The sequence below is a fragment of the Pteropus vampyrus genome, unplaced genomic scaffold (genome assembly GCF_000151845.1).
Source record: "Pteropus vampyrus isolate Shadow unplaced genomic scaffold, Pvam_2.0 Scaffold227, whole genome shotgun sequence".
Taxonomy (NCBI): Eukaryota; Metazoa; Chordata; class Mammalia; order Chiroptera; family Pteropodidae; genus Pteropus; species Pteropus vampyrus.
The window spans coordinates 1016916-1028306 of NW_011889008.1; the positions used below are offsets into that span (position 1 = coordinate 1016916).

Consider the following 11391-nt stretch of genomic DNA (forward strand, 5'->3'; position numbering starts at 1 on the left):
ACCACCCCTCCATAAACACCTCGGTCTCCCTTCCCTCCGAGCCTCCCACTCAGAACCCTTCCCGCCTGAGAGCGGGCCTCGCCAGCAGCAGCCCTGGACGCCCCCGCAGGCCTCTGCTCACACATATGCAAGATCTCAAGCTCAGGACGACCTGCCACTCAGTGTCCCCTGTCTTTCAAGACTTGGCACGCAGCCCTGCCCCCAGAAGCCTTCCCCAACCCTGCAGATGTCACCAGGTTGGGGTTCGGGGTTCGCACGCAGCAGGGACTACCGACACTCGCCTTCCTGGCCTCTGCCACATCCCGCACTGAGCCTGCCACAGGTGTCGGCAAATGCCTAAAAAAGCACAGGCCTGGCGGATGGGTGGCTGCGCCCCTCCCCGCCTGGACCCACAGCGCCCAGCACAGCGCTCACCTTCAGCAGCTCCTTCAGCTCCTCCATGGTCTGCTTGTTGGCCACCTCGTCGTGGACGGTCTGGCCACAGTTCTTCACGACGGACTCCATGACCTGCAGAACCCAAGGAGGGGGAGGGTCGGGCCCGCTCCTGGACCACGCTCCCCTTCCCCTTTGGGAGAAGGCTCCTGGGAGATGACCAGCCTCCACAGGCCCCTCCGGCCACCTGGCCGCATGGCGGGTTCTGAGGCAAGCAGCAGCCAGCGCTACACAGGCTCCTTCTAACTCCAGCTGTCTCACCAAGGACAGCGACGAGTGTCACCCTCAGGGCCCTAAGTGTGTCAGCCTCAAGAGGAGCAGCCCAGCCCTGTCAGGGCCGGTGCCCAGGTAGGTGGGCAAACCTCGGAGGCCGCTCCTCTCTGCCATCGTGACAGGTGGGGGTGGGGCCCCTGGAGGACTGGAGGGCAGGGGTCTACGTACCTCCAAAGCATACAAGGCCACATGGGGGTTCTTGTCGTTGACCTTCTTCTTGATGGAACTCACGGCATACTTTGCTCTGAAAGGGAGTCGGCAGAAGCAGAGAGACAGAAAGAAAAACGTCTCAGCGACTGAGATGAGAAAAGTCTACTGCCATCTCGTCTTTCAGGACCCGCAAGCTGTAGAGAAAGTCCTTTGACTGTCCCCAGATCTCAAAAACCCCAGCACACAGACCACGCAGCTCTCCACCAAGGTCACAGGACCTTGGAGGGCCAGGGGACACCCAGCAACCCCACGCGCAGTGTGGCCACCCTCGCTTACTGCGTGTCCCCCTGGCGGATCAGGTCGCAGATCTGGAGAATGGACTCCCAGTCGGTTTCCAGCAGAAGCTGGCTGGTCGCTTTGTCTACGGCAGAAAAGCACCATTACTGGGGCTGGTCCTGCTCTGGGATTCCCGAGGTGGCTCCCAGCTCAGCAGCGGGGAGGACCGACTGCCTCCTTCCCATTGTAAACTTTTGGACCAAGTATAAAACCACAGGAGAATCACAGTGATAACTGATGCAGTGATAACCAAGAGAGTGCCATCCTTCCCCAAAAAGGCAAATAACTTGAAAAATAATAAGAGATCCCGTATGTGTGCCTGTTACACGCCAAGCGCTGTTCCAAATGCTTTAAGTGAACTCACGCAAGCACACACTCCTCACACAACCACACGAGCGAGCTAAGTCCTATTTCTATCTCCTATGCAGATAAACTGAAGCAGAAAGGTGAGGTCACTGCCTCAAGTCAGTTTGCTGAGGATAGAGCCAGGATTCAACACTATACTCGGCTGTTTCATGGCAAAGAGAAACCCGCCACCTCATCCCTCGGAGTCCCTGGCTTTCAAAAGTTTAACCTCGTTGGTTCGCTCTCAGCTGGGGCAGGGCTGGACCAGTCCTTTGCTTCAACTGTTTTGTGGGGAGAAAAAGGATGGATCGTGAGAGATGCTCCAGCCTTGCCTCAGACACACGCGGAGACGGTGCTGCTCCAGCCCTGCCTACACCGTCCTCCCTGGAGACCACGAAACACCCACTGAGTCCTGTCCACGCTCACCATTGATATGGTAGAAATCGACCTTTGAAAGCCTGAACCACCTCATTCAGGTAGGTCCATCAGCCGGCATTTTGCAAGAGCAAGGAAAGTGCCTCATCTAAGATCTCCAAAACCACACTCAAGGAAAAAAGAGAGCGGGCTGGGGCTGACAATCGAGCACCCAGAGCGCCTGTTCCAAACACAGGGCACAATCAGTATCACTGGGGGCAGAGGGAACCCCCATATACATTGGTTTCCTTTCCTAAAATCTGTGACCTCCAGGAGGCTCAGAAAGGATCAGCCATAGGCCTCCAGCAGACAGAGAAAACGCCTTCCTGAATCACCGGGTGCTTCCCCGAGCGAGTGGGGACTGAGGGGCTGTCCTGGTCCCTGGGGCAGCAGCCTTCAAAAGAGCTTGGCAGATCCCAGGGAGGTATCCTCCCTTTGGGGGTGCCAACGTTTGGGTCAGAAGCCCCAAACACCACGCAACCTAGGCTTTTGGTGGGGGAAGATGTCTACTGATATTTTACTATTCGGCCGAGTCACCCATCTTCATGACTCAGGACTTCGGGCCCGCTTGGTCAGACGCCCGAGATCGTTCCCCGGGACCTGCCAGCTCCGGGCCCGGCTCCCCCGCAGACCCTCACCGCCTCGTCAGTGCCCGCGCCCGGCACTGCCGAGCCCCGCTCGCGACGCGCCCACCTAGTGCCCGGGACGCGCGGCGGCCGCCCCGCTCCGCTCCCGGGCCGCGGACCGGCGGAGAGGAGCGGGGGCCGCGGACTCTCCGAGGCGGCGCTGGCGGCGGGCGGGGGCCGCGTTACCTAGGAGACGCTCGAAGGTGCCACTGCCGCGCCCCATGGCGACCCGGGTCCGACCCGACGCCGCGGCCTCCTTCGCTGCGAGTCGGCGCGCCCCCGACTTCCGCTTCCGCCTTCCCCGCGGGCGCGCGCACGCACACGTCTCCAGGCTTCCGAGCCGCGAGGAGGCGGGCCTTTCCGCTCGCCCCAGACGCTGTGCGCCGATTGGGCCGTGCCCTCTGACTCGGTGAAGGCTTACCCAATGAGAGCCGAGCGGGGGGCGGGGCTTGCGTTGCTGCGGTGCCGAGCTACCCGTGCAGTGTCTCAAGAGATCCGGATGTGTCTCCTGCTGGGGGCTACGGATGTGGGGAAGTCGCTGCTGGTGAAACGGCTGCAGACTATCCTTCGGTGCCGGGCGAGGGGGACCGGGGCGCCTGGAGGCGGGGTCTCGAGCCATGGTTGGGGGGCGTCTGGAGTGAACAGGGCCAGGGAACGCGGGATTCTTATGGGGGCGGTGATGTCGCCCTGGGGGCTGGAGATGGGGCTTGGGGTGTCGGGGGAGGCGCAAGGTGGGGTCTGGCCGCTGCCCGTCCTCCTCTGCCCCAGTTGGGGTCCTTGACTGCCCTGCACAGCTGAGCTCCCAGGATGGGAAGGGCGACCTGGGTGACCCTCCTCCGACGCGGCCCACGGTAGGCGTTTGCCCTCCTGCAGGTTTAGAAAAGGCATCTCTTGCAGTTTGCAAAGTGCTTTGGGTTATTTTAAGCAGAAACTGGAATCCAGCCCGTCTATGAGTTAAATAGAACCCTGGATAAGCGAGCGGGATGTCACAGGAAGGAGCTGGTCCTACTGGAAGAGCCACGGTGGAGGTGGGTGCATGGCGGCGGATCCCGAGCCGCCCCCATCCCCACAAGGCGAGTCCCACCGATGGGCACTGATTGCTGGCCACAGCCAGCCCTACCTGAGGAGTAGGGCCCTGGACCCCTGCACGCATCTTTATCCTTCTTCTTTATTGGGTTCTGCTTTAGGGCCTAAGACCTCAAGAGGGCCTGTTGGGGTTTAGGTCATAGTGTGACAGGCTGGGCGTGATGTTCAGGAGTTCTCAGTGGGAAAGAGCTTGTGCTGGTCTCTCTGCATGGCGTTTTTTCCACAGGTGGGCACCAACCTTACTGACATCGTGGCCCACAAAAAGATCACCATCCGAGAGCTGGGGGGGTGCATGGCCCCCATCTGGTCCAGTTACTACGGAAACTGCCGTTCTCTGCTGGTGGGTCATATCCTTTGAGCTTCTTTTAGGGAAGCATGTCACCTTTTCGGTAGTATCAGGTCCCTGACCTCACTTTGCCTCGGATGGAGTTTGGGTTCTCGGGCGACTACGCTAGTCCAGGGAACAGGGCCCACGCTAGTTGCCAGCTTCTGGGAACTCAGCCTGGCTCCTGGCACCCCACTCCCAAGCTAACGCCAAAGCTCACGGAAGCCTTGCTGAGGGCAGCGTTCGGGTTCTGTGGGTGACTGCCTGACACCCACTCTCTGCCTTGTCGCCCTGGGTGTGTTTTATGTTAATGCTTGAATTCTACATCCCTTGGGTTTGTCCCATCCTGCCCCAAATTCCGGGACCCTTCCTGGGAGAACTGAGGGCCACATGAGGAGAGAGACTTCCGTGTGGGTGGAAAACAAGGGACACAGGGTCACTCTCGTGCTCCTTTCCTTCTGCCTGTCCCTAGAGCCCTTTGTTTCAGAGTCATTTTGCTCTTTCCGAGCCCGGCCTGTGATGCCAGGGGAGACTGGGCAGGGGCTGTCTCCGTCACAGAGGGCCCTGCGCTTCTCCCCTTTCCCAGTTCATGATAGACGCCTCCGACCCCACCCAGCTGTCTGCGTCCTGCGCGCACCTCCTGGGCCTCCTTTCCGCAGACCCGCTGGCAGAAGCATCGGTCCTGATACTCTTCAACAAAATGTACGGGGCGTGAGCGAGGAGGGAACCCTGTGGGGAGCTCCCTCGGAGTGTAGCCAAGAGGGTGGCTCCTCAGGGAGGGCAGCAGCGGGGGCTGGGGTGGCTCGTAGCAGCCCCCTTTGACAAGGCGCTTCTCTGGCTCCAGCGATCTGCCCTGCTTTATGACCATAGAGGAGATGAAGTCGTTACTCAGGCTCCCAGACATCATCGCCTGCGCCAAGCAGAACATCGCCACGGCAGAGATCAGTGCCCGCAAAGGCACCAGCTTGCCGGACGTGCTGCGCTGGCTCCAGGACACTCATAGAACTAGCGTTTGACTGCTGTGTGGAGAACGTGGCTGGACGGCTCTGTGGCAACAGGCAGGGTGTGATGCTGCTTGGCCTCTGGCAGCTTGTTCTTATAAAGACAAGGTGACCCAACATAAGCCTAGAAGGCGGGGCACCGTGCTGAGTTGCAGTGATGGGTAAACTGAGGCACCCAGGTTGCAGAAACTCCTGACAGCTGACCTCTGAATGAAAACTGTCCCAAGGCTGGGAGACCTCTGGTCCTGAGCACCCAGAGAAGCTTGAGCATATAGGGTTCCCACAGGTAGGTGGGGGCAGGGAGAGGCTCTGATGGAGCACAGGTCCCCCAGTGTCCTGCTGTGTCCTTTCAGCTGAGGGAGCATGCAGAACACCCACTGATTGGTGGGTGTGTCCTGGGGCTCCTTTTGACAAATTGCCACAAACTGTGGCTTAAAATAACGTAAATTTACTGAGGCCCTGAGTCTGAAATCGGTTTCAGCGGGCCTGGATCCTTCTGGAGGCTCTGAGAGAATCCATTCCTTGCTTCTCTTCTGGTTTCTTGTGGCTGTGGGTGACGCTTGGTGTCCAACGTGTGGCCAGCAGAACTTATAAAGACACTTGTCAGTGGACTTCAGGCTCATCCTAAATCCAGGATGGTCTGGCCTCGAGATCTGTAATTATACGTGCAGAGACCCTTACTTCTAAATTAGATCACAGTTGTGTGTTCTGGGGCTTATGACGTGGACGTATCTTCCGTGGCCACTCTTCAACCCCCTACAATTGGACAGAAATTTTCCTCTGCTCACTGGTGTGATCGTGAGTTCTCTACCAAGAGCTCTATCTCCCCTGGCGGTTCAGGCTCCCTGCATCGTGCAAGAACTCCAGGCACATCCCCATGTAGAGCACAAGCTGGGGCCTCAGCCTCCACGCAGTTGCCATTCGGCCACTTTGGCAGGGATGGGGGGGTCGCAAGTGATGTCCCAGAAAGCTCTGCATATTCCACAGGGCAATGTGAGCTCAAATGTTATCACTTCCCGTTTGAAGCGATGAGCCTTACAGCACGCCTCTCTGGAAAGGTTTGCTACTGGCTGTGCGTGCAGGGCCTGTCACTGCTGGGTGCCACCTCTTCAGACATGCCCCATGCATTATGTCCACCTCTGCCACCGGGCAGCCCTAGCTGGACCAATCTCAACCCCACTGGGGGTTCCTTGTAGGTTTCACAGACAACCTGGGACCTAAAGGGCTCTCAGACATCCCCTAATTTCAAAAGACGAGCAGAGCCCGGTCGAAAGCATGAAGTGCTGCTGCATGCAGCTCATCGCTCCGCCAGAGACGGGGCCGGCGCTGGGCCTGGACCCGGGCCCCAGGCCCGCCCTCCCACCGCCAGCGAGCAGGAGGGCCTCCCTTTTGTGCTATAAACCATGTTCCACGTGCTCAAAAAAACACTAAAACAGATCTTAACTATATTAAATTGACATATAGCCAGAGGAAGGACCTCTTAAAGTTACATTTGAACATAATTGGTCTATCTTTAGTTGGATAAGTATAAAAATAGAAATCCTAAACTTAATTAAAAAGTTGTCAACTTCATCGTATACTTTTAGTGTTAGCAGTACTCTTATATTTTATATTTGCTGTAGAATAAAATAAACATTTGTTAAATTTTCAGTGTAAAAAATGCAAACATCTAATCCTGTAATACATTTTAATAGCAAATGTCAATACAAACTCAGACTGTTAAAGTTACACTCGCTTTCGGACTCCTGTATCTCTAGGCCTAGCCGCAAAAGTGGTCTGGAAGCAGCGACACCCCAGGGAGCACCCCTCTACCCCAGCTCTTGGGTCCCCACACTGCACCGCCAGGGCGGTCCCTGCCAGGAACCACGGGCTCCTCATCTCAGGAGGGAAGAGAGCGCCCTGTGTGAAAGGAATCTGAAAGACAGCGATGAGCGTCAGTGACACGTGATCTTCCACTGGTCAAACGTGGCAACTTGAGCTAAAAAAACACCCCCCAAACCTAAAACAAAAATCAACCCGAGACCTAAAACAAAAATCAACCCGAGATTTACTGTTATGCATTATGTTAAAGTCACTTGAGTCCACAGTGATAGGTGCCCCTACTGACCTCACCTCCAAAGATGAGCCCCCACCCCCGAAAACTGCTTCTTGATATCCACAGCCTGGCTGTAGGCAGCGCTATCTGCCTCCATATCTGAGCCAAGCCTTGGGTGCGCTCCCCCATCTCTGCGGGGCTCAGCGGTCTGATGCTGACCAACCCACCCACCTGCCCTGGGGTCTGTCCTCCCTGCACTGGCCCGCTGTCTGCCTTGTGCCAGCCGGGCTGCTATTGAATGCAGGGGAGTCCATGATGGATCTGGTTGACAAGTGGCCGTATCTATGGTTAAGTGGCATTAGAGAACAAGATTATGGGATTGGCCCGCAATTGTGTCTCAGCCTGGACCTGTGTGTTTAGAACATAGGTGTGGGCAGAGCAAGGCTCACAGGAAGGACGCGGGCTGTGTCTCAGGCACGCCCTGGCCCCTTCTGTGGGGGCTGAGGGAAGACAATGCCCACGTGACACAGGGGCCCAGCAGGGGCCACTCACAAAAGAGCACTCTCGGGAGGGAAAACGAGAGCCAAGATCTGGAGCTGCACTTGGGAGCCGGTGCCCCAGGCCCTGAGGTCCCAGGGTATGTCCAGGGAGAGAACTTTCATCTGCAGGCCACCTGCCCCAGTGTGGCAGCCCTGGTCCCTCTCCATCACAGACAGACAGACCTCTGGAGAGGGAGGAGGGCTCACTGAGCCCCCAGTGGCCGCTGCTGCAGCTTCTTCAGTGCCCTGTAGGCCTGCACGACGCGCTCTCTCTCCTCTGCCACAATCCGCTGTCGGGCCAAGGAAGTGGCCGGAGGCTGGGACACGCTGCCAGGGCTCAGAAGCATCCCGAGCATCAGCGATTTCTTGTCGGGCTGAGGACCAAATGGAAGGTGCGGCTTGGGTTCAGGAAGCGGCGAGGCGACAGAGCCCCGGCGGGTCTAACGGCTGCATGCTCGCCGGGCACAGGCCAGGCACGTCCCCCGCCCCTACTTACCTGGCCCCTGCTCACACTCGTCTTGGGCTTGGCGGTCAGCTTAGGGGGCTGCAGGGCCACCTCGCCAAACTTCACCGTGTCTGGAGGAGCAGAGGAGCGTGACGGGCCTGCTGTCTGCCCGTCTACCGACCCTGGGGAGACAGGTGCCCGGCCCCGCCCCCCCGCCCCCCACCCAGGGCGGACGCGGCGGCCTCAGAGAGGGCTACCTCGGAGCAGCTCCTGCTCCAGCCTGTCCGCTGCCTTTTCCTCCTTCCTCTGCCGCGCTTTATCCAGCCGCCGCCTCCGGAACCTGGGGAGAAAGCCAGCGCCGCTGAGCCCCCGCTCCCATTTCGCCACACCTGGGAGGCGGTGGGGCCCAGGCAGCTGCCGTCAAGTCCCCACTCCTGCCACCATCCCACGGCCAGCCACTGGAGAGGGTTCTGAGCCCCGCTGCCCCCTACGGCTCCAAGTCAGTGGTGCTCGGCAGGGCGACTGTGCCCGGGCACATCTGACAGTGTCTGAAGACTGAGTTGTCACAATGCGGGGTGCTCCTGGCACCCGCCCGGGGAGGCCAGGGATGCTGCTCAACAGCCAGCGAGCACAGGGCCGTCCCCGCAGTCTTGGCCCCAAGCGCCAGCTGTGCCGCTGCGCCTAAGGGACCTCGCAAGGCGGCGCCTGGGACATAGGCCCTAACGACTCTGAAATATCAACGTTCGACGTCAGCTTTGGAGAGCACTGTGACCTCCGACAGGATCGGGGCGGGTTTCCTGTAACGACATCTTCACAGGCTGTGAAGACCACGATACCAAGAAACTCCACAGAGCTGAAAACAATCGAACATTCACGGCTTTTGGAGAAACTTCTGAGGAAAGCGCGGGCCGGTTCACCTCAAGAGCGTGGTCAAGGCAGAGCCCGTGTTTGTGAAACCGCCTCCCGGCTCCACCGCGGACTCCGGAGCGTGGCACACGGCTTCCTCCGGACTTCTCCAGGGCTGGGGGCAGGGACGGGCAGGGGAACGGGCTGGCGGCGGGCTCCCTCCCGGTGCTGGATGCCACCCTCAGGCACCCGACAAGGATCTCGCCAAGCCCGATGCAGATGCTGGCATCTCCTCTTTGCGATCAAGGAGCCAAGGCTGATGGGGTCACAGGACTTGTGCAAATGACATGGCTAAAGATCCTCAAGCCTTCTCTGACAAGAAAGGTGACACTGGGAACAGATCCTGGTCCACGTCCAGGGAGAGAAGGTGGCGGCCACCCAGCAGAGGAGGGAGAAGCCGAGAAGTATGTGTCACCTGACCCGGAAGCCCCCAGACCTGATTTCCAGAGGGCAGGCAGGTACCCCGTGGCCAGGAAGCCCTCCCTAGGGGGACACTGAGCCTCGTCTCTTCTCCTCTTCTCTACAGCACACGGCCTCCTCTGGCTCTTGGACCCCCGCGGTGACTCCAGAAAAATGCCAAGACCAAGCTAGGCCCTCCGACTTTAGGAGGCAGAGCCCCCTGGGCCCCCGAGGCTGCAAAGCTCTGCCGGAGCAAAAATCCCTCGCCCGCTACCAGGGCTGTCGGCCTCTTTCCCTGCCTTCCGTGAGCCGGGCTGGGGTGGGTCGCCCTGGTGGCCAAGCGCTGTCACTGCAGAGGACAATCAGGGGACCCACGCCCCTCCGGCCCCCACTCACGCTTGCTTCCCCTCCGACTTCTTCTTGGGAGCCGCCTGCACCTCGGGCTGCCGGTCAGCTTGGTTCTTGCTCAGGAAGAGCACGTGCTGGGCCTCCTGCTCCAGGCGCTGGATGTAGGCCCTGTCAGACTCCCGCTTCCTCCGCCTGAACTCGGGGACGGCGATGTCCGCACACACTCCTCTCGCTTCCTTCTCTGTCTTCCTGAAGGCCACCTGGGCTGAGGACAAAGGGAGACAGAGCATGAGGGGCAGGAGGAAGGGGTGGTGCCAGGCTGGCCCCCGAGCTCACTTCCCCTCCCAAGACCACAGGATGAGAAGGCCAGGCTCAAGAGGGAGCAGACCAACGGCAGTGGCTAAAGAGGATCTGAGGTGCCCAGCGTGGGGCACCCGGAGGCATAAGGTGCCTACAGCCCACTGGTACACGTCAAAGGTGTCACTGCAGCTCAGCTGAAAAGGGAAGCAGGAAACGACCTAAATGTCCACTGGCAGGCGACTGAATTCCCCTCCGTTCACCCAGAGACCTCACCGCCCGGGTGCTGGAGAGAGTACGGCGGAGGCACGCACAGGGATGTGCAAAGACCTACGTAAGCCACCGTAAGCGAAAAGCCCGGGCACTGAACAACGCGTGGAATGAAGATGCACCTTCAACTCGTGAGTGTGTAAAAATCTGCAGTGCCCCTTCTGGGAAGGTACACGAGATGAGCAGCAGCCTCTTTCAGGGAAAGGAGGCTACGCCTCCCTTCAGACCATTCAGAATCGTTTGATTTTACCACGTATGGGGGTTTATATCTTTTTAAATAAGTAACCAAAAAAAGTGCTCATTCAATAGAGTGTGGTTCAAAATGTGCCATCCTCCCCCAGGCCAGCACCCTCCTCTACCTCGCCCCTTCTTTGCCTCTTTATTTCACTCTCCCTTTGGCAGCCATATAAACCCCCAATGAAACGTCTAAGGTTTACCAAGAAATTATCGAACAGCCCTCCCGTAAAATCAGTGCTTCATTTGGGAAAACAAATCTGTACGTGCACAAAACACACGCCCACTCCATTCCCCAATGTGCACTGAGGGTCATCTCTGGCAGAGGCTACAGGTGGGCCCACATCTGGCCTTGGGGAAGGGGTGGGAAGGGTAAGTTTCTCAGAGGAGGCCTGATCAATTCCATCCGTAACCCCCAGAAACCAGCCACTTCTCTCAACCATCACTTCTTACTTTCAAGAGACTCATTGGTCTGCCCTGTTCACTCTCCCTCCCTGGTGACCCAGTGACCTTTCTTGAAAGAAAATCTGAAATGACCACCCCCCGATGGATCTCCATGACACTGAAGTGAAGTCAACACACCTTCCTGGAGCCCTAGGGCTCTTTGGGAGCCTCGTCTGAAACCACACTGCCACCAGCTGCCACTTCGGTCCTGGCGACTGGCCTTCCGTCAGGCCTCCGCATGCTCTCGCACCTTCAGACCATTGACACACCGTTAAATATCTAGGCATTAAGCTTTATTGCCACTCACGGGGGCCCACACGTTACCTTCTTTTTTCCTCTTCTTGTTACTAACAGGGTTTTTCATCTCCTGGCGGCTCCTCATTATCTCTCGGAGCCGGAAAGGGATTTCCTGTTCATCCTGGTTCTTGGGCTTGCAATTCACTTTCTTCTTTTCTTTGCTAAGAAGGAGAGCATCGGGTGAGACGC

The 11391-nt window shown here is 58.4% G+C and overlaps 3 protein-coding genes across 5 annotated transcripts in view; 1 reads left to right on the forward strand and 2 right to left on the reverse strand.

Annotated features, from left to right (window-relative positions):
• HGS (hepatocyte growth factor-regulated tyrosine kinase substrate) overlaps positions 1 to 2878 on the reverse strand; it is a 14343-nt gene extending 11465 nt beyond the window's left edge. Inside the window, exons 1-4 of the mRNA XM_023538654.1 lie at positions 2763 to 2878; positions 1192 to 1276; positions 874 to 949; positions 353 to 507 (exon numbers count right to left, since the gene is read on the reverse strand). Of these exons, the coding sequence (XP_023394422.1) occupies positions 353 to 507; positions 874 to 949; positions 1192 to 1276; positions 2763 to 2799 (353 nt within the window). The 5' untranslated portion in view covers positions 2800 to 2878. The remainder of the gene's footprint in view (positions 1 to 352; positions 508 to 873; positions 950 to 1191; positions 1277 to 2762) is intronic.
• An 84-nt stretch (positions 2879 to 2962) lies between these two features.
• ARL16 (ADP ribosylation factor like GTPase 16) lies at positions 2963 to 6716 on the forward strand. Of its 2 annotated transcripts, XM_011373697.2 has the most exons (5): positions 2963 to 3136; positions 3369 to 3427; positions 3889 to 4002; positions 4574 to 4689; positions 4832 to 6716. In XM_011373697.2, exons 1-5 carry the CDS (start codon positions 3001 to 3003, stop codon positions 5001 to 5003), a joined length of 597 nt encoding a protein of 198 aa, XP_011371999.2. In that variant the 5' UTR covers positions 2963 to 3000; the 3' UTR covers positions 5004 to 6716. The 2 variants fall into 2 exon arrangements, with proteins under 2 accessions (XP_011371999.2, XP_011372000.1); XM_011373698.2 differs by lacking the exons at positions 2963 to 3136; positions 3369 to 3427 and adding an exon at positions 3506 to 3604.
• On the reverse strand, positions 6663 to 11385 carry CCDC137 (coiled-coil domain containing 137). Of its 2 annotated transcripts, XM_023519637.1 has the most exons (6): positions 11230 to 11385; positions 9709 to 9925; positions 8265 to 8347; positions 8059 to 8138; positions 7746 to 7936; positions 6663 to 6987 (listed from the first exon to the last, which is right to left on the reverse strand). In XM_023519637.1, exons 1-5 carry the CDS (start codon positions 11285 to 11287, stop codon positions 7766 to 7768), a joined length of 609 nt encoding a protein of 202 aa, XP_023375405.1. In that variant the 5' UTR covers positions 11288 to 11385; the 3' UTR covers positions 6663 to 6987; positions 7746 to 7765. The 2 variants fall into 2 exon arrangements, with proteins under 2 accessions (XP_023375405.1, XP_023375404.1); XM_023519636.1 differs by having other exon boundaries at positions 6663 to 7936.
• Positions 11386 to 11391: the final 6 nt, after the last annotated feature.

Coding starts and splice junctions, on each gene's coding strand:
- ARL16 (XM_011373697.2), top strand. CDS start 3,001: ATGAGAGCCGAGCGGGGGGCGGGGCTTGCGTTGCTGCGGTGCCGAGCT. Junction 3,137..3,368: donor GCTGGTGAAACGGCTGCAGA/CTATCCTTCGGT, acceptor ACTGCCCTGCAC/AGCTGAGCTCCCAGGATGGG. Junction 4,003..4,573: donor GAAACTGCCGTTCTCTGCTG/GTGGGTCATATC, acceptor CCCCTTTCCCAG/TTCATGATAGACGCCTCCGA.
- CCDC137 (XM_023519637.1), bottom strand. CDS start 11,287: ATGAGGAGCCGCCAGGAGATGAAAAACCCTGTTAGTAACAAGAAGAGG. Junction 8,139..8,264: donor GGAGCAGGAGCTGCTCCGAG/GTAGCCCTCTCT, acceptor CTGCTCCTCCAG/ACACGGTGAAGTTTGGCGAG. Junction 7,937..8,058: donor CGAGTGTGAGCAGGGGCCAG/GTAAGTAGGGGC, acceptor TTTGGTCCTCAG/CCCGACAAGAAATCGCTGAT.